This window comes from Trematomus bernacchii, unplaced genomic scaffold (genome assembly GCF_902827165.1).
Source record: "Trematomus bernacchii unplaced genomic scaffold, fTreBer1.1, whole genome shotgun sequence".
NCBI classification, from domain to species: Eukaryota; Metazoa; Chordata; class Actinopteri; order Perciformes; family Nototheniidae; genus Trematomus; species Trematomus bernacchii.
In genome coordinates, this window is record NW_022988007.1 from 4,500,467 (window position 1) to 4,525,841 (window position 25,375).

The window sequence follows — 25,375 nt, forward strand, 5'->3', positions numbered from 1 at the left end:
TCACAGCAGGCATAACAACAGCCGGTGTTTCTTGTGAGTGTTTCCCCGGGAAACAAACACAAGAATACACACAAACGCGTCACAGATTATTTTGCGGTATTTGGCTGACGAACGAAATCATGTACGCAGATCGCGACGTAACTAGGAGTCTAGTGGACGGTATCAGTACTACAAGTACAAAATAATAAATAATTTGTATTTTATTTGTATTAATTACGTTGTTTATAAATTAGGGCCGCAAAAAGAGGAGGTGGGGGCCGCCATTGGCCCATCCCTGCTCTACAGGGATGCAAGAGAGGTATTTTCTTTAATATATTTGTTGATTTATTTTTGTACCAACTCCTTTCCTCGATCTCTTTTTGTGCATTTATTAGATTTTCATTTTCTAATCCTGCAATCCATGTTTGGAACATGGATTAAGTTCTAAATGATATGTCAAGACCCAGCATCACAACCCTCCTTGCATATTCTTCCATACAGCTTCTCTCCAACGGCCTCAAAAAAGTGCACCCTCCAGGCTTTGATAAAGACTGCCTCTTACCATTTGATGAAACTCTTGCAGCAACGAACCGCAACACAAGAAACACACAGGAGAGCTTTGGACTGATCTCAGACACATTATTTATTGGAAGTTACGGATGGAGAAATGACAGAGACATATTCCTTCTATGCTTTTCACACGTGTGATGAATTTACAATAGAACTTTCCTTTAATCCTCAACACAATCTCACCTTCACCAATTGAATCTTGGAAGAACAATGTACTCGCTATTTTGAAACACTCAATATCCCAAATAATCATTGCTCAGACTAACACAACTTTTTGTCGTTTATCTTCCATGCTGAACGTGCATCAGCGTTCATGTTCATTATTGAAAACCAAGGAGTTCATAGTTCTTATCCAAGATGGGTAATCTCAGCCTTGCTCCGACCACTGGGTTCTCTACAAGAACAGACCAACACACTTACACACAAATACACATGTACTGTAGTACTAGAGCGAACAAGGATACATATGTATACATTGAACTACTAGTTCACATGTATGTACAATGTGTTAGCTAACAGGACGTCAGGTGTGAACTGCTTTGACCTAAAGGGCCTTTGAGGAAGATATTGCACCAGTCATAGAGGGACGCAATGTTTTACTTACTTGGGAAAAATGATAATATTTAAAAGGAAGGATGTCAGAAAAAGTATACAGAAAAAAACTAAATGACTTCATACCATAATACAAGACACGGTATAAGATAAATGTTGTAAAAGAACAGATTTAAACATTGCTTTTACATGAACTGTGATTGTACAGAAACAACACAATTAAGCAGTATGTGTATGAACAGCCTGTAAATAGATTTTCTTTTTCTTAAAGATTTTTTCGGGCAACCAGTGCCTTTATTGAAGGGACCGAGTTGAAAGGGGAGGATAGAGGAGATGACACTCAAATGGTCCCAGGCCCAGATTCAAATCCTGGTCCTCCGCACTGGGAGGCAAGAGCTATACGCCATCAAGGAAACACATCGAACCAGCTGGGAAACATTGGGAACTGTGTCAATTTATTTTTTCCGCAAGTTCGACTAAGACTGAAGTGCTAGTACAAAAACATTTGATGACAACACCTGGTAAAAACAAATAAGACTCAACTTCCATACCGCAATCAGCAATCAAGTATGTATGCAATCAAGAAACAAACTTTGGCTCTAAAAGTTATTATGTGAAAGGCTCTTCCTCAAGTTAAAAGAGACTCTTCTATGAAATCAGTCTACCACGAGAGACACACCAGGTTCAGATGAAAGATCACTTACACATACAGGGTCCAATGTCTTCAAGCCTACCAAGGCATATGAAAATGAATAGGTACTGAATACATTTAACAAAACCAGCATAGACACATAATAATGTGCTTGTGTTGGCAAGAATTAATCACGATTAAATGCTGGTATTTTGCTTTTCAAATAAATGTCTGGCTTTGACAATTTCTTACTAACCTGGAACTTTCTTTTAGGGACACATCCATACTTATATGGTATTGGACAGGACAACTGTGAACCAAAATGTGTTGGTAGCTTGTTTCAGTAAAATAAATATAGTGCTGCATGCTCTGTGTCAAAATCAAAGCAAAGAAACTCCAATTTCTAATGATTTTAAACATACAAGGATTGTATAATTCTGTAGAGCAGCGGTTCCCAACCTTTTTCAACTCAGGGCCCACTTAAGAATCAAAAAACATCTTCGCGGCCCATATTCAACCATAAACAATACGGAGGCTAAATAAAGTTCTGATTGGTCAATTCAGAACATTGGACACGTTGTAAATCCAGTAGAACAGACTAGAAGGACTGTAATGACCGTTGCTAAGGAGGATCAAGAAAGAGAAAGGAAAAGAGGTTAAAATAAAATCTTAATAATGAAAATGTTTCCACACAAATCATAATGTTTTGCAAATGATTTGGCGGCAAATATTGAATTTACATTTACACCCTTTAATATTTTATTTGGGCTTTTAGATGAAGACTGCACACAGTTAATAAATGCAACTATTCTCCTGGCTTAAATACATATTTTTAAAAGTCAATCAAGGAGTAATCTTAATTTAAGGTGTTTGAAGAGTAGATTAAAAATACAATTTCTTTTGGAAAAAATTATTGCCACAAAAAATCAAAGGGTGGCTCAACACGCCATGAAATGGGAAATAGTTAGCTCTAACGAAGAGTGGGATTAAAGGAACAATATGCTTGCCATGTTGTGTTTCTGGTGGTATTTGGTTGTCAACCTATTTTTGTTTGTGAAATGTTGAAGTGATCCTACTGACTGTATCTTTATTTCTTCTGTTTTTGTCTGAGATGAGAATGTCATCTCCTATATGTTATTGTTATGTCCATGTTTGTGTCTTTAGCCTGTACAAAAAATACAAAATAAATAAAAATTATTTGGCGGCCCACTTGCAATGCCTTCAGGTTGGGAACCGCTGCTGTATACGATTAAATATAACACCATTTATATTGGATGAAGTTGAGTAGTTGTCTAAATCCTAATCAATAAAAGTCATGTACATGAAATACTTATTTAGTTCCTCTGATATAACACAGTCCTTTAGTGATGTAAATCTAATGACCTCTGCAATTGAAACCGAAACCCTCTTTAATCACACATGCAGAGCACACGGTGTTGTTCTCTGCATTTAACGCATCCTAGTACTAGGAGCAGTGGGCAGCTATTGTACAGCGCCTGGGGTGCAATGGGGGGGCTGTCTGGTGTCTTGCTCAAGGGCACCACGGCAGGGCCCAGGAGGTGAACTGGGACCTCTCCAAGTACAAGTCCACACTCCATATTTAGGTCTGTTCGGGGACTTGAACCGGCGACCCTACGGCTCACAATCTAAGCCCCTACTGACTGAGCCACTGCCGGACACATCGGTTAGCTGACCTTTCTGAGCTTCTTTGGTCCAACACTTTTGGTTTACAATGAAAATCTTCAATTTAATTGAGGTAACCATACTGGAAATGTGATTTTCAACCACATGTATCAAAAACACATTTGATTCGGCATAGAATTTGTACTTAGCTCGAGTTTAAAGCAAAAGTTTCAACCTGCAACAGGTTGAAGCAACACAGCCATACAGTGGGAAGTTTTCAAAATGTGAAAGTATGGTATTGGTTGACAAAAACAGAGCCAGGCAAAGCCTATTAGATGCAGCTCTATCTGCACATGGGGACTCGTTAAAGTGTTTTTAAAATATCACACAATCTTACAATTGCGAAGTTCATTAAAGTGTATTTTCAAATGAAAAAATTAAATAAATCAAAAGTCATATTTGCTGCCAGAGGCTTCCAGCACAAAGCGAATGCATAGAAGATTTGTATATATACACAAGGTAAATAGTTAAGAATAGTTTATAGTTTAGATTAATTGTTATTATCCAAGTTCCATGAGTAACTAAAGTTTGAAATAATAAACAACACATAAATACATTACGTAATGTCAGATGTATTATAGTAATATAGCAATACTCTTAAACAACAAGTATTGCAATAAATGCAACAAAAAGGTGGCCAATACATTTGGCTTCTGCAACTGCCCTGGGAGTTCACAGATACTGTGACCCCAGCCCCCTCACAGCGGAGACGCTTGTTGAAACGAGTTTTGTTCATCGTTAATCATTTGCTTGCATGTTGTAAAGGAAACAAATGCACATGCTTAACTTCTCTAAGTTCAATAATGTGCTGAAATGCCACTAATTACTTTTGCAGTCGAAACCCACCGCAACATCAAAAAGTAGTGCATTCAAACAAAGCATTAGTCACCCAGTTATACAACAGTAACAAATACAGATATCCTTCACCTTAAATGTAACAGTTCAAAATACATTTGTGTAAGTGCATGCTCTCTTTGTTACATCTTAACAGGAGGTTTTCAACCACTCCTTTTCATTTATTTAATTCTCATTCAAGTTAACTGTCTTAACTTTTATAAAAGCAGATCAAGACTGAATACTTATTTTTAAACTACCATTTAACCCCCAAACATCAGTCCCCAAAGTCAAATCCTTCACTTTGAACGAGAAAGCGGTAAATGCATCTTATAAAGTTGCATACAAAAAATACATTTGAGGCAATGAACTCTGCCATCTTTAGGTTCCAGGCACCACTTCATATTAACCCTGTAAAGCCCAAATATAGAAAACAATATTTGAGGCATTTTACTTACTTGAATCTGAAATATCCAGTCCAATAAAACAAAGAGATGTTGCTCGTTTGAAGAATCGGAAGTGTGTGGCCAGAGGGCAAGACCTATAAACACATTTAATACCCAATAGCATTGTGAGGCTTAACAAAAGGACCTTTTGACTATGTAAATGTAGTCTTTAAATGTAGTCTTTAAAAAAAAAAAACATTTACTGACTTGTAAATATTTAAATAGCTTAAAGTAATGTTGCAAAATTACAACCGGGGGCCTTACAGGGTTAACACATGCAATTAGAAAAGCTGCACAAGCTGAGATAAGATGGCAGGGAGTGTAACGCTTCTGCCTTTGCTAGGTTTTACTAATATGATCATTAACAGTGTTTCAATGAAAGAAACAGTGTTTCAATGAAAGAAAGTAAATCCAGTCAGGCTGGAAGGGTTTGAATGAACAAAGATATAAAAATAGGAGAGTGAAATGACTCTTAGTGATGAGAGCTTGTGCTATATTTTTTTTCCCCAATTTTACATTATAAGTTAAATACAGTGAATGTACATCAACATACAGGCCCTGCTACCTTCATATGCTGCAGGGGCTCATTAACTGAAGCATCTTTTCAGACAGGTAATGTGAGAATCCCCAACGTCTTCATAGATCAGTGCTGACTGCTTTACTGACTGTCCTGCTTTCTAATTCTTGCTGGAAAGTGTACCTTGAAAGTGTTAACATAACCTACAAAACGAGTCACAACTGTACGCGTGCACACACTTACATGTGTCCTAGATGTGCTCTGGTACTTGACAATTGACAAGTAGCATTGTAGCCCCCATTGCAGTCAAACCTGCAGGATGGAGGAAGAGCCGGAATGATTAACATGTTGCTGAGTTTGTCTGATGGACCTGTCCACCAATCAATCATTTTGGATAATGATTTTTTCCAGATGTCATGGGGTCATATGAGGATCTCCACCATGTCGTTGTCCACTTCCTGTTGGATCGGCGGTGCTGTAGGGAGAGCCATTTGCTGTTGGTGCGACTGAATGGTGAACCGTCTCTCGAGGATGCTGCTGTGAAACACTGGCACATCTGCATAGAACAGTTCAAAAAAATATTAATTAGTTAGCGTTGCTGATGGTCCAGTCTTAGTAAACAAAACAAAACCAAAAAACATCAGGTTAGCCTACAGTCCATAGACCCTCTGTTCTGTGTCCTAACAGGGAAAGACTGATATTTAACATTGCGTGATTCAGGGGTTCTACAGGGTTTACTCATTGGGTCCATTTGTTTTTGAGTACTTTAGACCTTTGCCTGACTCCTCCAAGTTATTGCGGTGTGATCAGAGCCTAAAACATCTCCCAGATTATACTGACATGTCTGACAAACAGTTTGAGCTGACCTGCCAGGCGGTCGGGGATGTAGACTGGGCTTGGGCTGGACAGGCGAGCAGGCAGAGTCATGCTCTGCACGGCGGGCGTGCTGGGTTTGCTATTGTCCTGACTTTGTCCTTTGTCTGTCTGTGTGCAGCTGTCCCTGCTGCCTGTCTTCGAATGGCCTGCGAACGGGGTGGAAGGAAGCACTGGTGAAGGGGATGAAGAGATTGACTCAGTCCTGATGGACTCTGTCCGAAACTCAGAACCAAGCAAAACCCCTGCAGGAACATCAGCAGAGATCAGTTGTTAAAAGTGACATCCATCAGCTGTTCTCAAAAAAAGGCTCACACATGGTAATGAATATTGGTTATTACCTAGGCTGCCCTTCCAGCTGGTGTCCTTGCGTTCTTCAGTGATCGGCGAGCTACTGAGGCCGAGGCTGTGAGAGAGCAGTCCTGAACCACCGGAGCCAGTGTTCGAAATGGACATCAGGGACTTGGAGGGCCTCATAGCAGATTGCGCATCTGACTTGATGGGCTCCTTCTTGGAGCGCTGGTGAAGCACCTTGATCATAGCATCTTTCTCTATGATCTGGGCATGAAGATTCTTTATCCTGTATTAGGCAGAACAAGAGCATGGACCTGAATGGAGCCATAGTTCCAGGACAACCAAACCTAGAGAGCTATGTGAGCACAAGTACACCACTAGTTAAATTATTTGGACTAATGACAAAAAGTACACATTGTAACCTTTAAGTTCTGATCTCCTTTGTGTTTACGCTGGCACAAACACACCAAAAAGACTAAACATCAAGTCATATAGACTGCATCCAGTGGCAACATTGGCTGGAAAATGAAGCAAACACGGAAGAGCCATCAACTGCATGCCAGCCAAGCTCCTTGAATGGCTGCTTGAGGCTGGCTCCAGAAGAGAGTTAAAAAGCCTCTACTTTATAGAGGAAATGGACATGTTTACAGCCTGGTACAAAAAACAGGTTTTGGCTCATAGATAACTACTCAGTTATGAAAACTATGGGGGTGAATTTTTATATAACTGGACCATTTAAATCCATCCCAGGTGCCTCATTTATAAAACTTTGCGTAGGATTCATGTGAAAAGATGGCGTACGCAGGAACAAAGGAAGTGCATAAGCACAAAAATATTCTGATTTATAAAACTGTTCGCACACACGTCCTACGCCGGTTTCCCATTATAAATCACAACCAACTTGAAATGCGGCGCAGCTTTTGCAGGCTTCACGTAACACCCATATTTGCCTATAAATAGTCAAAGAAACGCCCTGTATTAATATTCATTTAGACTGACTGCATGAAGAAGATCGCAGGAAATGACGACAGAACAGCTAAAAAAGACATTTCACACCATGTCAGATGTTGGTTCTTTTGTTTGGTGGATACCCTGCATGTTTGAACCAGAGTAGCAGCATGAAGGTCGGATCGTCACCAAAATAAATAAATAAGTGGTCCGAAAAAGTTAATTACAAAATACACATAACCTTCCTCAGGCAGTGTGTCAGTGTGTTTATACATGGGACAGGAGACCCCCCCTTGATGATAAATTGTACGAAATGATCGGGGGAATCCCTCCGGAGTGGAGGGGGGGTGTGCCCGTCACCAGAATCACAGGATAACAAGTGCAATCAAGCTGGGTTTGCAAACGGCACAAAACATGATTAAACATGATAGTATATAAAACCATGCTCGTATCTATACAACCTATAGAAATGCAAAATGGCGTCAGTTTAGATGTAATTCTGTCCTTCTGTTTACCGCATCATTTATGAGAATACATTTCATCACATCTAAGAGAACATATTCGAGGGGTGATCAATAACATATCCGTATTTATTTATTTCTCCATGTTATGTTTTTGTGTGCACTGAAGAGTCTCAAACAGGCGGTTGTTTAATCATTTTAAGATTGGCTTGCGTCACCCACCATCCTTATTTGTATAAGCCGGGAGTAAGGTGGAGTGTGCACTGCCAAGATGGCCGCTGCCTGAGCCACTACGCCTCACAGGGTTCTTGAGTGACCTGGCTGACGTCCTAGACAATATTTCCATATTCTCATATTGCGAGCACTATCTGTTCCTAAAGTGGTGACCCTGTATTTTCTACCACTGTGCAACCTGGCTAGTGTTTGCTTAAGGAAAATGCCTTTCCTCTGTTTTCACCACACCTAAAGCGAACAAGTGCAGTAGTGCCGTTACACCTAGGTAGTGGTGGCTGCTTGATAACTCCCCTGCTGTCTTTGCACTGCAGTGCAATTCGTTTTAAAAGAACTGTGCCTGAATAACTTGAATAACTTGAGGAATTTGGGGTGGAACTTGTTAATGTTTTATTTTTTCATGTGTTGATGTTCCCAGATTAATGAAGAGCATTAGTGCGTTAATGTTGATAAAAGAGTGTTGCTGGGATCATGTTACCTTCTTGAGTTAAGGAGTTTTTACCAGGTGTTTCACTCCATGCATTTATACATACATATCTATCTCTCAGGAAGACTGCATGTATGTGGAGATGCTTTACCTGCTTTCCATATCTAAACAGCGGCGATTGGCCATCAGAATCTCTTCTTCTTCCTTCTGGATTCGAGCCTCTACTGACGTGTTATAGCTGCTGCTGGGAGAATGGCCGATCACTGATGCAGCTGTGTCCCTGCCAAACAGGACGGAGCCTCCATTAGATCATTTCAGGCTTCAAAAGTAGCAGCACTTCACACTTTATTGCTGACCTTTTAAGGACCGTCACGAAGAGCATTCTGTTGTCAAGTTTGCAATCAACACCACTGTCCACGGCCACATTACAATAATTGACAGGAGGCAAAGACACGCACTTTAAGAACAACCAACTTAAATAATAAGAAAGCCAAATCGAAGAAAGCATCCTGACTCTAAACATTACAAACTGACATGGGTTGTGCACAGCCCAGGAAAGGAGGACTCTGCACCCCTGATTAAAGCTGACATCAAAAGGTAAGGAGCCTGCCAGTCAGTTCAACTTAGTGCCATCTGGCAAGCGATACTGTTTCCGCTGCCATACAGAATAGCTACTTTTCTAAGGTTGTAAGACTCCTCATCCTATCTTGTTGAGCACAAAGGGACTACAACTTGCATTTAGTTTTTCTGCATTAAAAATAAACTAACCTTGGTCATATGAGAGGAAATGTCAACAACTGTCTTGCACATATACCTCTGAGTGGCCACAGAAGCAGCAGCATCAAGGGCAAACTGCCTCATCACGCTCTCCTCTAAGTACTTCTGTTCCCATTTGGTCATGTCGGCCTCAAGAGCCAGGATGCGCTCTTCCTTCTCCCTCAGGTGCTCCATCAGCGCTGTGGCGTTGTACTCTGATGATACTCCTCCACTGCTTTGAGTGGCTCCCTGACGCTTGGTGGGACAAACAGGGGAAGCAGAAATAATGAGGGAGACAGAAGAGGCACTTAAAAATATTGATAGCTATGTTATCTTTCAACTGTAGTAATTTGCTGATATGGCCAAACAATATTTTGTATGTGTGTTTTTCACAACACTGATTCATACTACCTGAATGTATTCACAATGTATCTATAGATTTAGATTTGAATTTATTGTGTACGGTCATTTGTAAATCCATTAGGGCTGCCCCCAAATAGTCGACAAAACGTTAGTTAGCTTAAACAAAGTATTATTCGACACATTTTTCATTAGTCTATTAGTCAAAGAAAAAAAAAGAAAAGAAGAAAAAAAGCTCCATCCGCGCTGTGTGTGCTCTGCTGGAAGACCCCTCAGACTTCATTCAGAGCTGTGGCTGGTCATTGAGTTCATTTTTGTCGGCAGGAAATCCAAAGTCTGATGCATGTAAAGGACGAGCCCCACAAGGTGACATGCAAACTCCGCAGGAAAGAAGTGGCCTCCGTTTCCACGCCATCGGAGCGCAGCTTCCCGAATGCGGCATCAATGCAAAAACATAGAGCTTTCATTCCACGATCAGTGCGTAATGGCGGAGGTGTTTTTGTTTCCGTTTGCGGTGATGTATTTATTGGTTTGTAATATTCATTAACATTTTAAATATAAATGCTTTAGTTTTTTCACTTATCATTTGTTAGTTATTGTTGGCATTACAACTTATGTGCACATCCACAAATTGTTTGAGATGTAAGTTATTTTATACTCTGTTGAGAGAATAAATGAACTAAATGCTCTGTGTGTGTGTGTGTGTGTGTGTCCTCGCTGCTTGTTCACACACACATTAGGAATCCTTCCCAGAGCTTCTGCTGGGTGTAAACACCGCTGACGGACAGACTGCTTAAGCCGTGCGTTGCGCTATGACTCACATGCAGTTTCCACATGTCAAATGTAATTTATATTTCAAAAGTTCATTATTACAGTTTAACATTACATTTTATATGAAGCATAACGTTCTTTATCAGCCCTTGAAAGTCAAACCATTTTGGGAGAAAAAATAAATAAATACAAAAAAATTGATTTATACTTTTGGCCCAGACTTAAAATAATGTAATCATTTGTGGTAATTATGCAGGGCCTCTTCCTTGCACCGGCATGGCGGTTACCTGCTGCATGCGTAGCGACTCCAGCTCTCGCTCCAGTCTCGTTCGAAGTCGATGCTCGAGTTGTTCTCTTTTCTCACAGGCTGCCTGGAGCTGAGCCAGAGCCTGCTGCATCCTCTCCACCTTCTCAACGTAAACCTGCTTCTTCTTTAGCTGCGCATAGACAGAGAGAAAGAGAGGAAAGCCAATATTTACATAATTGTCTTCTGATCTGCTATTTCTCCTTAACAAAGCCTACTCCACATGTTTATAACATTTCGTGTCAAGAAATGAGGACTCCAAGATGAGGTAACCTCAAAAGCTTTCTTAGTGGTAGTGCTTCAGTTGGATTTAAAAAAAAATATTTGTATTGAAGACACATGGCACATCAATGGGAACCACAGTTACAAATGATACAATAGTTAAAAACAACTAGTGATCAGCTTAGTCTTAACTACTATCCCAGCTAGAAATTCTTTGTTCTAAAAACATTCTGAGAATGTTACATTCATTGTTCTAGGAATGTTTTCAGCGGGAAGTTTTCTTTTGGTTCCCAGCACGTTCTTCTGAAAGGTAGGATAACGTTCTCTAAAAACATTCTTAAAATGTTTGGTGATAACCTTCCTAAAATGTTTTTGATAACATTGTTAGAACATTATGCCCTACTATTCTTAAAACGTTTTCAGCAGAAGCTTTTATTTTGGTTCCCAGAATGTTCTTCTGAAAGCAAGGGAATGCTCCGGTTTTCGGACAAAATTAACATGGGATCTCTCCGGTCATTGGACGTACTTCGTCTCACTGGAATATTAAAGGTCAGATTGAATACAAAATCGACCCCATTTCTCCGGCCAATGACGGGAGAGTTTTGAAAGTGACAAAACACTGTTCCATACATTTAAAAACACTTAAACAATTAAACAATGTTTACCCAGGATTCAGGCACCTTCCCTGGCTTGTAAAGTGCGGTGATGCGCCCTGGAGGTATCATACTATTTAAAAAAATGTATACCCAGGATTCAATCACTTTTCCTGGGTTGTAAAGTGCAGTGATGAGCCCTGGTAGTATCAGACTATTTTAAAGAACTTTTCCCCGCCTTTCAAACACTTATTCCTGGGTTTTAGCCTGTCATTTTGCACGATATCATTTAACATTGACCCTCTCCTGAAAATGTACATATTCTGTGCATTTCTAGGAGAGGTTCAATGTTAAATGATATCGTGCAAAATGACAGGCTAAAACTCTCTTCCAGACGTTTAAAAACACTTTTCCCGACCATTTAAACATTATTTCCGGCTTGTAAAGTGCAGTTATGTGCCCTGGAGGTATCAGACTATTTCAAACAACTTTTCCCCGCCTTTCAAACACTTATTCCTGCCTTAAAAAGTCAAGTGTTGCACAGCCTGCTCTCTGGGTACACTCTGTCTCTATTCACACCACTTTTACCCATGATTCAAACACTTATTCCTGGGTGGAAAAGCCATGTTCTGCCTCCTCCTCTCTCGGTACACTCTGTCTCTATCTACACCACTTTTGCATTTTCATGCATTTTTTCATGGATGAATTTAAAGTCATTTTTTAAACTTTTTGGTCTGTTTCACCCAGTTCTTGCCACCGCGTTGCCTGGAGGATAGGACCGAGAGATGACACTCTCTGGCCACCTCACAAGTCACTATTATCGGACACTTTCTTTGCTTTACCCCGGTTCTATCACTCTTTCCTCCTTTAATAATAATAATAATAATAGCTTGCATTTATATAGCGCCTTTCAAGGGACCCAAGGTCGCTTTACAGTAATAGGGCAAAAACAAACATAACAAAACAAAAGTCAGACAGACAAAACAACAGATCGATTAGGGGCCGAAAGCCTTGGCAAACAAATGGGACTTGAGGGCCCTTTTGAAGGCGTCGAGTGTGGGGATGTTGCGAATCTCCGCAGGGAGAGCGTTCCAGAGGGTGGGGGCTGCCACACTGAAGGCTCTGTCCCCGAAGGTTCGCAGTTTGGTGCGGGGGGTGGTAAGCAGGCCAGAGTCTGAGGACCGCAGGTTCCGGGGTGGGGCATGTGGGTGAAGGATGTCCGATAGGTACTGGGGGGCAAGGGCATGGAGGGACTTGTAGGTAAGGAGGAGTACTTTGTAAGATATACGGGACTTGACCGGCAACCAGTGTAGGTGGATGAGGGTGGGAGTGATGTGCTGCCACGGCTTTGTGTGTGTGAGTACACTAGCAGCACAGTTTTGGACATACTGGAGCCTGTCCAGGGTTTTTTTGGGAACCCGAACAGGACACCATTGCAGTAGTCCAGGCGGGTGGTGACAAATGCATGTACTAGGGTTTCGGCAACCGACTCCGAGAGTGATGGTCGGAGTCTGGCAATGTTCCTCAGGTGGAAAAAGGCCGATTTGGTCACAGATTTGACGTGGGAATGGAAGGAAAGGGTGGAGTCAAGGATGACACCCAGGTTGCGGGCTTCAGGAGATGGGGAGATGGAGCAGCCGTCGACCTCGAGGATGAAGTCACCAACCTTCTGGAGCAGGGCCTTGGGTGCCACAACCATGAGCTCCGTTTTATTGCTGTTCAGCTTAAGGTAGTTGGAAGACATCCATGTTTTGATGTCAAGCAGGCAGTTGATGAGGGACTGAGGGGGGAGCTGGGAGGATGGAGTGGTGCTGAGATACAGTTGGGTATCATCAGCGTAACAGTGGAAATTGAGTCCATGATGTCGGATGATCTGGCCGAGGGGGAGCATGTAAATGGTGAACAGGAGGGGGCCAAGCACAGAGCCCTGGGGTACACCGTGGTGGACTGGGGCCGGGGATGAGTTTGAGCCACTGATGGAGACAAACTGTTTCCTGTTATGGAGGTAGGATGTGAACCAGGACAGCGCTGTGCCAGTGACACCTAGGAGGTCTGAGAGGCGGGTGAGGAGGATGTTGTGAGAGATGGTGTCAAACGCTGCAGAGAGGTCCAGGAGGATGAGGATGCTGAGGCGGCCAGAGTCAGCAGCAATGAGGAGATCGTTGTTGATCTTGATGAGGGCAGTCTCAGTGCTGTGTTGCTGTCTGAAGCCGGATTGGAAGGGCTCATAGAGCTCATGGTTGGACATGTACAGATGGAGTTGGCCGGCGACCACTCTTTCCAGAGTTTTGCTTAGGAAGGGAAGGTTGGAGATCGGCCGGTGGTTCTGGAGGTCGTCGGGGTCCAGGCCAGGTTTTTTGAGTATGGGGGTGACTGAGGCCATTTTGAAGCTGGTGGGGACTATACCAGGAGCCAGAGAAGCGTTGATGATGACCACCATGTAGGGACAGAGGGTGGGTAGGCAGTCCTTGACCAGGGCTGTGGGCATGGGGTCCAGGGAGCAGGTGGAGGTCTTGGCCGAGCTGACCAGTTTGGCCACTTGGAGAGCATCCACAGGGGAGAAGGAGGAGAGGTTGGAGTGGGAGAGGCGCGGCGCTTGGGGTGCGTTACCAGGTGGCTGCTGGTGGATGACCATACAACCCGTTTCCTGCTGGGGTGGTGCCTGGTTCCGGGGCACCATGAATTGATGCATCAGACCCAATGTTGCCATCACCAGCCCCGCGTTGGTGCGGAGGTGGGACCATTCAACCCGGTGGTAACCCAAGCCCTCCCTTGGTCCGTGCACCATGAATTGAAGCATCGGACCCAGTGTTGCAATCACCGGTCGCGGCTGGCTAAGGACTCGCCCTCTCCCCCAAATCACTGGTACACTGGGAATGGACGGGGGAATACCATGCGTGAAATCACGTTGCCTAAAAGCATGGAAGCGTACCTTCAGACATATAGGGATCATTGTGAGGGTGTTGCTCCGACATTAAAACAGAAAGACAATGTTCTGTTGAAGGTCAGCCGGATAAATAACTTCCTCGTATACATGGCCCATGGTGTTAACCGGCTGTCAGACTGGCTGTTCCTAAAATACATGAAGAGGATCCGTGGCTGGATCAAGTATATTTCAAAGTCGGGCCGGGCAGTCACAACATTAGAGTTCTTCCTGAAGAATGTGAACCACTTCATGGGGTACATATCTGAGTCAAAGCCCTGGGGGTGCAGGCTCACCCAGTCTGATATGACCCACATAATCAGAGAGGTGAAAGCCAACATGAAAAACTTGAATAAGGCAGTCACTGTCCACCAGTTTAAGGTGAAGAGGAACAAACTGGATCGTCTGCCGAGCCAGGGGGAGCTTCTTGCCGCCATGGCGGCCGCTGAGAAGCGCATCCCGGAGCTCCTCGACCTGATGGCCAGCAAGCCGACCTCAATCACCCAGTACCTGTTCTATGGCTATCTCACCCTCCATTGGAGCCTCCTGTATGGCCACCGTCCGGGCGTGTACGCAAACATGACCAACACTGAGGTCTTAGAGGCGGACATAAGGGGAACTGCTGAGGGCTACATCATCCATGTGCAGGATCACAAGACGGCCAAGACATTTGGCGAAGCACAGCTGGCGCTTACAGTAAAGGAGTTTAGCTGGGTCATGCGGTGGATGGGGATTAAAGAGGCATTGCTGGGTCCTCAGAATGAATTCTTCCTTTTCACAACGGGGATTTTGGCCTCCAAGAACCTGAACGCTCACTTGAAGAGGGCATGGGCTGATGCTGGGCTAGAAACAGCCGTCACCTTCACAATCCTGCGCACCTGCTAAACATTGGGAATATTTATACCGTGTATACTGTTTTTGTTATGCATACTGTGTATACTGTTTTTGTTAAAATAAAAACATTGTTTTAATTAAATAAATATTAAATATAACCTTGAAGGTTCCCAGGGGCAGATAAAGTGCCACTTTCCATCAGCACCGGGGGGGCACTCTCCTTGGTGCTGAACCCTGTGATGAGCGCTCAAGTGTTGGCGGAGGAGGTGTAAGCCAGAGGAGGGTGAAAAAAAGTTAAAGTGTTTGAACCTCCAGCCCAGAAGGGGGGTGGTGGTGCCAATAAGAAGGCCGAATTTGGATGCTGAGGGGCGGGCAGCATTAAGGTTACCAGGGGCATGAGAATACCCTCCACAGAAGGGGTGGTGGTGCCGTGAAGAAGGATAAATATGGATGCTGATGGGCGGACATAAAAGCACCACAAAATCCACCCCCCTTTTAGGGTCACCAGGGGCACGAGGTTCTGGTGGGTGTGAATATCTGGGTTTAGTCCGTGGGGGGAGTGCTTAACTGCGGGGGCCCGGGGACTCACGGTGTGCAAGGTTATGGAGGTGTGCATGTCAGGGAGAGATGCTGGAGGTCTCTAGTCCGTCCTTTGGGGGTCTGTGAGGGGCCACAGAGAGGTGCTTTCCCTGTTCTCTCTCCTGGAGGTCTGAAATAAACTAAGTGCACATGTTAGGGACACATGCTGGAGGTGTTTAGTCCGTCCTTTGGGGCTCTTGGAGCCGCCAAAGAGAGGTGATTTTCCCGGTCTCTCTCCTGGAAGTGTGAAATAAACAGAGTGCCACTGTCAGGGACTCATGCTGGAGGTGTTTTGTCCGTCCTTTGGGGGTCTGTGAGCCGGCAAAGAGAGGGGATTTACCCGTTGTCTCTCCTGGAAGTGTGAAATAAACAGTGTCACTGTTAGGGACTCATGCTGGAGGTGTTTAGTCCGTCCTTTGGGGTCTGTGAGCCGGCAAAGAGAGGGGATTTACCCGTTGTCTCTCCTGGAAGTGTAAAATAAACTAAGTGCCACTGTTATGGAAAGATGCTGGAGGTGTTTAGTCTGTCCTTTGGTGGTCTGTGAGCCGCCAAAGAGAGGTGATTTTCCCGGTCTCTGTCCTGGAGGTCTGAAATAAACTAAGTGCCACTGTTATGGAGACATGCTGGAGGTCTGTAGTCCGTCCTTTGGTGGTCTGTGAGCCGCCAAAGAGAGGTGATTTTCCCGGTCTCTGTCCTGGAGGTCTGAAATAAACTAAGTGCATGGAGACATGCTGGAGGTCTGTAGTCCGTCCTTTGATGAACTATTCCCCGCCTTTCAAACACCTTTCCTGGGTTGAAAAGTCAGGTGCTGCACAGCCTGCTCTCTGGGTACACTCTGCCTCTATTTACACCACTTTCCCCCGCCTTTCAAACCCTTTTCCTGGGTTGAAAAGTGCTGTGATGCCAGCTTATTTTAGGTGCACTCTGGGGCAGAGATAAGGGTAAAATTAGGTCTGTCACTTTGGGTAACCGCACCACTAATGTACATCTCCCGAGAGTGGACGTCCATTATTCATAAGGCCTCTAATACGAGTATCGCCTTAGAGAGCTCGCCCAGCCTAGCTTTACGGGTCCTGTTCAAATGTGAGGCATAAGAGATTATTTGCCCTCTGAGGTAGGCCTTGAGCGACTCCCATAAGAGAGAGTGGGAGGTGGAGCTTGTCTTATTAGAAAACAGAAAATCATCGATGGCAGTGGAGATTGTACTACAAAACTTGGCATCAGAGAGCAGAAGTGAATTGAATCTCCACCATGGAGGTGTACAAGGTTGAGTAGACAGAGATATTTCCAGAATTAAAGGACCATGGTCAGAGATGATGATTGGTAAATATTCTGAAGAGGTAACCTTGGGCAGCAATTTATGGTCAATGAAAAAATAGTCAATGCGAGAAAAAGAATGATGTACATGAGAGAAAAGGAGTAATCACGAGACTGAGGATTATTATATCTCCAGGGGTCGGCAAGGCCATTCAGAGACATAAAGTCAGAAAATGACCTTGCCATAGTGGACGGAGACAACGTTGTGGGAGAAGAGCGGTCTAAGGATGGGTTAATAGCACAGTTTAAGTCCCCTCCCAGTATTAAAAGGTGGGTGTTAAGACATGGGATTTTGCTCAGCAAGCTGTTAGAGAACGCAGCATTATCAAAATTGGGAGCATATACATTCACCAATACAACAGGAGTTTGACAAATCATACCAGTAGTAATTAAATATCTCCCATTTCTATGAGAAATAATGTTAGTGGTGGAAAAAGATATCCTCTTACTTGCAACACCTCTGGCTTTGGAGTCAAAATCTGAGTGGAAGACCTGACTATAATGTTGATTTCTTTAGCCTGTGGTGGTCTGTGATGCGCAAGTGTGTCGACATCTGCATTTAACTTTCTGAGGTGAGAAAAAACTCTTGACCTTTTGACAGGGCTGTTCATAGCCTTTACATTCCAGGACAATCATTTTGTGGAGTTGGGTCTATCTGGAGTCACACCATTATCTGCCATCCATCCCATACAAACTGAAAAGTGCAGTGGCCCAGGCAATTGCAAAGTGGAGAAAAAAACAACAACAAAAAACAAAGAAAACAAAAAAACAATAAAAGCAAATATACAAACAGACCCTCAACAGACAACAATATAACAACTCACCCAAATCCCGTGCCCCATCCCCATCCCCAAACAATGGAGACGGCAGGCAAGAAAACCTTGCGGTTTCCGGTGCGGAGGTGAAAAGCTCCTACTATCTATAGTACTCCTAAAGGCCCTGACACACCAGGCCGTATTCGGCCGTCTTCGGTTGTCTGGCGACAACGCGTTCCTTGTCGCCCAAAGTCAATTTGGTGTGTACCGAACCCTCGGCCGTGACACGCCTTATTTGGCCTTTCACGGTCGACACATGGCCGATTCAACATGTTGAGAAACCACTCTGATCAGCTGTTCAGCTAGCAAATGAGAAGCGAAACGGAAGTGAGGGACGTAAACAAACGATTTAAGAAGGCACAGGACAGCAGCTAAACCCCAGCAGGTGATACTTAAAAGACATCAAACATAGCCCTTAAATGTCCTCTCTTACCTCCCACACATAGCAGGGACATCTCTGATATCGGCGGGAGCGTCCCCGGCTGTCCTCTGCTGAGAGCTCCGTGATTTGTTTGGTCAAGTCCGGTTTTTCATCTCAGCGGTTTATTTGTCAGTATAAAGTTGCAGGATTAGTCTCAAGTACCTCAACATTGTCCTCAAGTACAGTGTCTAAGTAAATGAGATACTGTCTACTGCTGTTCATTTACCTATTGTGAGTCGCCTCGGATAAAAGCATCACATGGAAATGTAAATTTAGCAAGAAGTGGCCATTATTGCATTACATACATTACTACATTGCTGAGTCAATAAACTACACACCCGCCAGAACACTGCGATCATCAGATGCAGGTCTATTAACTGTGATTTGATAGTATGTCTGCACTTTATGTGCTCATTTCATCATTCATGTATTTTTATATTCTAAAACATGTTTTCGATGGACGAGAGTGAAAATGGAACGGCAACCGCTATTTGTTTGTTTATATCAGTCTGTTCTTCTCTGTCTTCCGGTTGTTGCCTATTTTGAATGACGAATACACACTACCGCCGCCTGCTGGTAAGGAGAGTTATTGCCACTCACGCATGCGCAGTTCGTACGTGCTCGGCTGAAGTCTTTGCGGTGTGTTCCAGTGCGACACATGGCCAAGACGCAGGAGAACTCGTCGATGGAACTGTCGGTGTCGGCGAGTTCTCTGGTGACTGCCTGGTGTGTCAGGGCCTTTACACATAACTGGTAGCTCTGCAGCTTGTTTAACATAATCTAACTAGAGTATGGAAAACACATAAGCATATAACAAAATGTGAGCACATTTGAAAGATGGCTGATCAAAATTGCAGTAAAACATGTCTCAATCAGACCTTTAAGCACCCAGTTAAACATAATATTCCAAAACATCTCCCTTAAAAGTGAATTTAGGATTTCTTTTTTTTTTAGCAAAGCAGGGGACAGAGCTCTCAGGAAATGCTTCAATAATACTTAAGTTAACTTAAATTCTTAAAAAAAAAAATATCAACAGCCAGCCCAGGCCATGGGCTTAAATGTTTATAGATCATCCGTCGGGTATCGGATAGTGGAGAATTCCTTTTTTAGGTTCACAGTGACAGTCTCAATCTGGGAATCAATCGTGGTGCAAATGTCTTTTTTGTTTTGAGCCACCTCCCTGCGGAGTGTCTCAAGGGCGGCTAGCACCATGTCGGCCGGAACACTGCTCTCCTCGTGTTGTTCCTTGCCAGGCGAGTTTGGTGATTTCACGAATCACCGAACTTCAATTTCAAGCTCTCCTCCACTCTGTTTTGAGATCAGAGCACTCTAGACTTAACGAGCGGCGCAATACACACACTAATGTTAAAATCTGAAGAAGGCCTCTTTACCGAGCTCCAAACTAAGTTAAATATTTAAAAAAGTGTAAAAGATATCAAAAAGCTGAATGCAAGTTTAATAGTTGAATGTCTTGTGACCGTTTTAAAGTTGGAACGAAGTCTCTAGCTGAAATTATGTGGAAGCAGTAGCATTTTGCGCACGGTGTAGGTAAAAGAGGATTTGAAGGTTCCTCCCATTGGGTTACATTGTAAAAAATAAAAGTTTAAATAGCTGAATAATGTAATAGTTGAATGGTTTCTGTAGCTGAAAGTAGGCTGAAGGAGTTAGATATTAAATGTAAGTTGTAGTGAATGAATGTGTATTAAGAAGAGAAAAGAAAATAAAAACGCTTTGAAAAGCAGCAGAATATTTTAACTGCAAACTTTTAAAATAAAACCATACGTCACCAATAATGTATAAAATATGTGGAACATGTTGAAGTCAGTATGAAGTCTCCATCGAATTTCAAGCTGTCCCCCACTCTAAAAAGTTGAAAGTTTCCCATCATGTGCTGAGAAGGCTGAATATTGTGATATTTGAATGGTTTCTGTAGCTGAAAGTATGCCGAAGTTATTGAGAGCCAGACTATTTGGTGAAATAATAAGAAAAAGATGATTAAAGATTTCAAGAACTATAATGGAATGCTGTAAACAGCATTCACACTAATAAAGCTAGCAACTTAAAAGGTAAAAGGTTTGATGCAAATTGGTGTGTGAATTGAATTTTGTGATGAAACAAAGTGTATACCAGTGTTGTAGTCAAGTAGCCAATTCACGAGTCCAAGTCACTCTCGAGTCCCCACTTTTCGAGTCAAAGGTCCAAGTCCGAGTCACCTAGGGAGAGTCGGAGTCGAGTCCGAGTACAAGTCTGAGTCACCCAAGGAGTGTCCGAGTCGAGTCCGAGTCATCATTACCTGTGTTCGAGTCCGAGTCCAACTCCGGGTCACCCAAGAAGAGTCCAAGTCAAGTCCGAGTCACAAGCATTTATGTATTAATCTTAGTGGATATATTTGTTGAAATGTAGCTGTGGCTCCTCCACAGTCCGGCAGTGGCTCAGTCAGTAGGGGCTTGGACTGTGAGCAGTAGGGTCGCCGACCAGACCTAAATATGGATGTGGGCTGCTACTTGGAAAGGTCCCAGTTCACCTCCTGGGCCGTGCCCTGGTGCCCTTGAGCAAGGCACCGGACACCCCCCCCCACCCATTGCTCCCCGGGCGCTGTACACTAGCTGCCCACTAGCTGCCCACTAGCTGCCCACTAGCTGCCCACTGCTCCTAGTATTAGGATGGGTTAAATGCAGAGGCCAAATTTCACTGTGTGTGCTGTGTGCTCTGCATTTGTGACCATTAAAGAGGGTTTCATCCCTCCAATTCTATTTATCCTGTCATTTTATACTAATTTGTCTATTGAACTGCTGTGAAGCAAGTTTGGCTACAATTCTTGTATAAAAGGTGCTATAGGAATATAAATCTTATTAATAATATTACAATGATTATTATTATTATTATAATAGTGAATGTTTAAATTATATCAATAAAGATTAAGCCCCAGAAAGCATATGGCTACTTAGCATGAAATGATGACATTCTGCATGTTAAGTAGCCATGTGCTTTTGTGTTATCGGCAGAATCTTTATTTATTGATTTGATCACATTACTCTGATGATAGTGTTCAATACAGCCTACCTATATGTCTGAACTTTATCCTTAGAGTAATGTGTTATGGAGCCTTCTCTTCAATATTTTTTCCACATAACGAGCATTTTGCGCTGCTCTTTCCCAATGTGGAAGCAAAATCTGTGAAAGCATACAGCAGGATGCGGGGTGTGTCTCTGGGCATCTTTAGACTGGAATAGCGGGGGCGCGCCGACGCCCAGTACGTGAACTCGCCTCGCAGGTGCACATGCCAGGACAGAGTTCAACTGACTCGAGACAAAACTTGCTCGAATCCGAGTCCAAGTCAGGCGTCAGTCCGAGTCATCGTGGATGAAAAATTCAGTAGTCAGAGTCATCGTGTGCGAGAATTCACGTGTCCGAGTTCGCGTCAATCAATGCACGAGTCCGAGTCGAGTGTCCCGAGTCCCGAAAATCGACACCCGAGTCCAGGACTCGAGTACTCCATCTCCGGTGTATAAACTATACTTTATTTACTGCCACATGATAAAAGGGAAAGACATAAAACATGGTTTAAAGCCCAAATGTTGTTTAATGATTTGTGAATGTTGTTTTAATTGCCAATACAAAGGTTTGGTTTTCTAAATATACTCAGCTCTGCTGTTCATCCCACAAATGCATGTTCCTCACAAATGTGGCACCATTTGAAAAGGTAAGAAAATAGGCTTTCCAACGGTATAAGATTTATTGCCAAAAAACATTGTACAACAAAGAAATAATCTACCAAACACAAATGTCCTTACTTTTTGTGTTAAGTTTATACCAGTGGTTCTCAACTGGTCAGGCCTCGGGACCCACTTTTTACTGTGTCAATAAATCGCGACCCAACATTTTGAACCACTCAAATCTATTCAACAAAAAATCGTGCTGTAATATATATACCCTTTTCAGCATACAATATTAATTAAAGTGAAGTACAGTGCATATATCCCTTATATCCCTTCACAGAACTAAAGTATGCTTTAAAAAAAAGTTGTAATGAGATGATGGAATCAAAGCTGAACTGTATCACATAAAAACGTGACATGCTGAAAACCTAACCCCAGAAGGGGGGTCTGGGGGGATTCTCCCCCAGGAGTTTTTTAGAAATACTAACATATAACCTACGCATTCTGGTACACTCTGAGAAGAAAATAAATAAATATATTACTACCCGACATATTAATAATATTTTATGCCATTGTTTGTTTTTCACTTTGTTCTGACAGCTGAACTGAAGTTACCTACTGTAACTCCAGCTTCTATGAGTATAGGCGTAGCCCTCTAAGGCTATCGCTATTGGGTAATCCTCTGCGCACCCGTGCAGCACTGAAACACTTGTAGTCCACGCCCACCCGTGAGGTGGGCCCCACCCGCGAGGTGGGCCCCACCCTCGGGCTCCCTTCCGGTATAAATAGGAAGGAGGCCCGACAATCTGCTCCCACACAAACAACTTTTCTTGAGCTATTCGTGGAGCCAGTGGGGCCCAGAACTTAGAGGGCTACGCCTATACTCATAGAAGCTGGAGTTACAGTAGGTAACTTCAGTTCTATTTCGCATATGGCTTCGCCCTCTAAGGCTATCACTATTGGGTTAAGGGCGAAGCAAGATGTAGTCTGCGCCCTACTGGGTCCGCCCGGTACTAGAAGCACAGACACACCTGCTCAGATAATAACCCATGCCTATTGCGCCATGCGAATGGCGCATCACAGTCCCTGGAATATAGCATAACATGAATATTTTCCATGAGGGGACGAAGGCTGGGAACAATACAAACCTGCCGAGACGAAGGTCACACTTTGCCCAGCGACAAAAAGAGGGGGAACAAGGGCAGCTCTCTGCGTGTAGACAGGCAGTAGAGCGCACAGCTGGATCCCTGACATCACTCACGGACCGTCTACAGAGCAGCGTTAAAAAAATCTTGGAGGTGGGCGTATCTGAAGCTTGGGGATTTTTTGCGAACAACCAATCACATGAATCTCCCACCCGCGACATACGAAGCAAAAAAGTTTGAAGTAAACTGGATATAAACTCCCCAAACAGGCGAAAACATACCACTTTCTCTGCCACCTCCCTCCATGCCTGGCTCCTCCGGTTTATATCCCGGTAGGTAAATAGGGACTGGTCATAAAGCACCGGGTGATTCCCTACCGCTAATTTCTCCTCCATTTTTTGGAATATGAGGAAATGACCTGCGGTATGTCTCTCCCAGCATACACGCCGTTTGATTGGCTAGAGCTTGAACTGTCAGATTTGCGTACACGGGATTTGATTGGCTGACGCTTCCACCTCAGCCTCAAAAGTTGAACATTGTTCAACTTTGAATCCTGAAAATCCTGAAAATCTCCGCTCGCCTGCCCACAATGCAGTTCGGCGAAAAGTGAGGGAAAGTGACGTCACCCCATTCAAAGTGAATGGGCAGAAGCGTTTCAAGATTTTTTTAACGCTGCTGTGTAGACGGTCCGTCACTCTGACAAGACACTCAGTACAGGGTGTGTCCGAGAGGAAAGGGAGACATCCCTCAAATAAAATAGAAAAAATGAACAGACGGAAGACCAAGATGCAGCAGTGCAAATGTCTTCCACTGACATTCCTCCGTGCAAAGCCGTGGAGGAGGAAATTCCTCTGGTGGAGTGCGCACTGATGTTCCCCAGGGGATCCACCCCAGAGGAGACATATGCCTGTGACACAGCCAGTGTGACAGCCGTTGTGCAGACAGAGGCTGCCCGAATGAGCGCTCTCTGTAATGCACAACCAGGCGCTGGGAACGGCGCAAAGCAGCCGTGCACGCCACATAGCAGGACAGCGCGCGCACGGGACAGAGGAGATGAGATGTGGCTTCCTCCCAGAGGTGGGAGTAAGTCCTACATGTGCAAGTCATGAGCAAGTCTCAAGTCTCTGTGGTGAGAGTCAAGCAAGTCAAGTAAAGTCATTGCTCAGGTCAAGTCAAGTCAAGTCATACGAAATTCTGATGAATAAGTCCAGTTTCCGCATTTAAATCAGTTAAAAGACAGTGGTTATGAAAATGGATGTAACCCACACTATGATCTTCATTACATACACAGTTAATCATTTGAAATCTAATTTAGACCGATGACAATCATATTCGATTAATATTAACCCTAGAACTGCAGACAATATAGCTATGACTCAGTCAAAAAGTCTGTTCAAAAAGGCAGAATTCCAGGTAAGAAAATCGTATATGGCATTTGCCATTACACATATTTAATTAAAATTTCTGTTAACACTAGAACCGCCAACAGCGTCAGCACCTACATAGATATCATTTTCAAATCATTTAATTTGTTCCTCTTCATCATTTCCTTATAAACTAAGTAGGACGATTTAAAACTCACTTAATTGGGTTAATTTAGAAATGGCTTCAGTTTATCATCATAACAGATCAAAAAGTTCAGATTCATTTTACAATAAATCAAGGAATGATGCACTTCTACAAACAAAAACAACATAATTAAAACATTTAAACAAACTACTAAAAGTAGATGAACTACATTATTCAACAGTTTACAGTAACTTCTGATAATAACACAGGGAAAATAAACGAGGCATCTCTTTTCCTCTCTCTCTCTCTCCCCCTCTCCTGACAGCCCGTCAGTATCGGGGTTAGTCAAAATGAATCCCTTGGCGGTTCTAGTGTTCATTTACCGTTTTGTCTTCTCTTTGCAATGCTTAATCGATTTGAAACCAAGTGTAACGTAGCTTAAACTTAACGTTAGCTTTCTAGCTAACACAACACATTCACGCACCTTTCTCTGTGGGTTTTTTTGTAGAGACGAATGAAGTTGGATGTTTTGGTGGTCGTGTCACTGATCTTTATGCTGCAGACCCTGCATACCGCTGTTCTCTTCTTATTAGCGTCATCGACAACATAATCCTTGAATCCAAACTTCACTATTTTTGGAGTAACGCTAGCCGCTGCCATGTTAACTGACGCTCCTGCCGTCTAGTGGGTTGCCAGGTTTGCGCGCATGGCGCTATAATCA

The 25,375-nt window shown here is 43.3% G+C and overlaps 1 protein-coding gene across 7 annotated transcripts in view; it reads right to left on the bottom strand.

The window, feature by feature from the left end:
* Nucleotides 1–597: 597 nt before the first annotated feature.
* amot (angiomotin) overlaps nucleotides 598–25,375 on the bottom strand; it is a 69,009-nt gene continuing 44,231 nt past the window's right edge. For 6 of the 7 annotated variants that reach the window (XM_034117292.1, XM_034117295.1, XM_034117294.1 and 3 more), the window contains 6 exons: nucleotides 10,621–10,770; nucleotides 9,261–9,457; nucleotides 8,598–8,726; nucleotides 6,427–6,665; nucleotides 6,079–6,330; nucleotides 598–5,768 (listed from right to left, as the gene is read on the bottom strand). In XM_034117292.1, the coding sequence (XP_033973183.1) occupies nucleotides 5,635–5,768; nucleotides 6,079–6,330; nucleotides 6,427–6,665; nucleotides 8,598–8,726; nucleotides 9,261–9,457; nucleotides 10,621–10,770 (1,101 nt within the window). In that variant the 3' untranslated portion in view covers nucleotides 598–5,634. Of the gene's footprint in view, nucleotides 5,769–6,078; nucleotides 6,331–6,426; nucleotides 6,666–8,597; nucleotides 8,727–9,214; nucleotides 9,458–10,620; nucleotides 10,771–25,375 lie in introns of those variants that run through there. The other variant, XM_034117296.1, reaches the window with a different exon arrangement.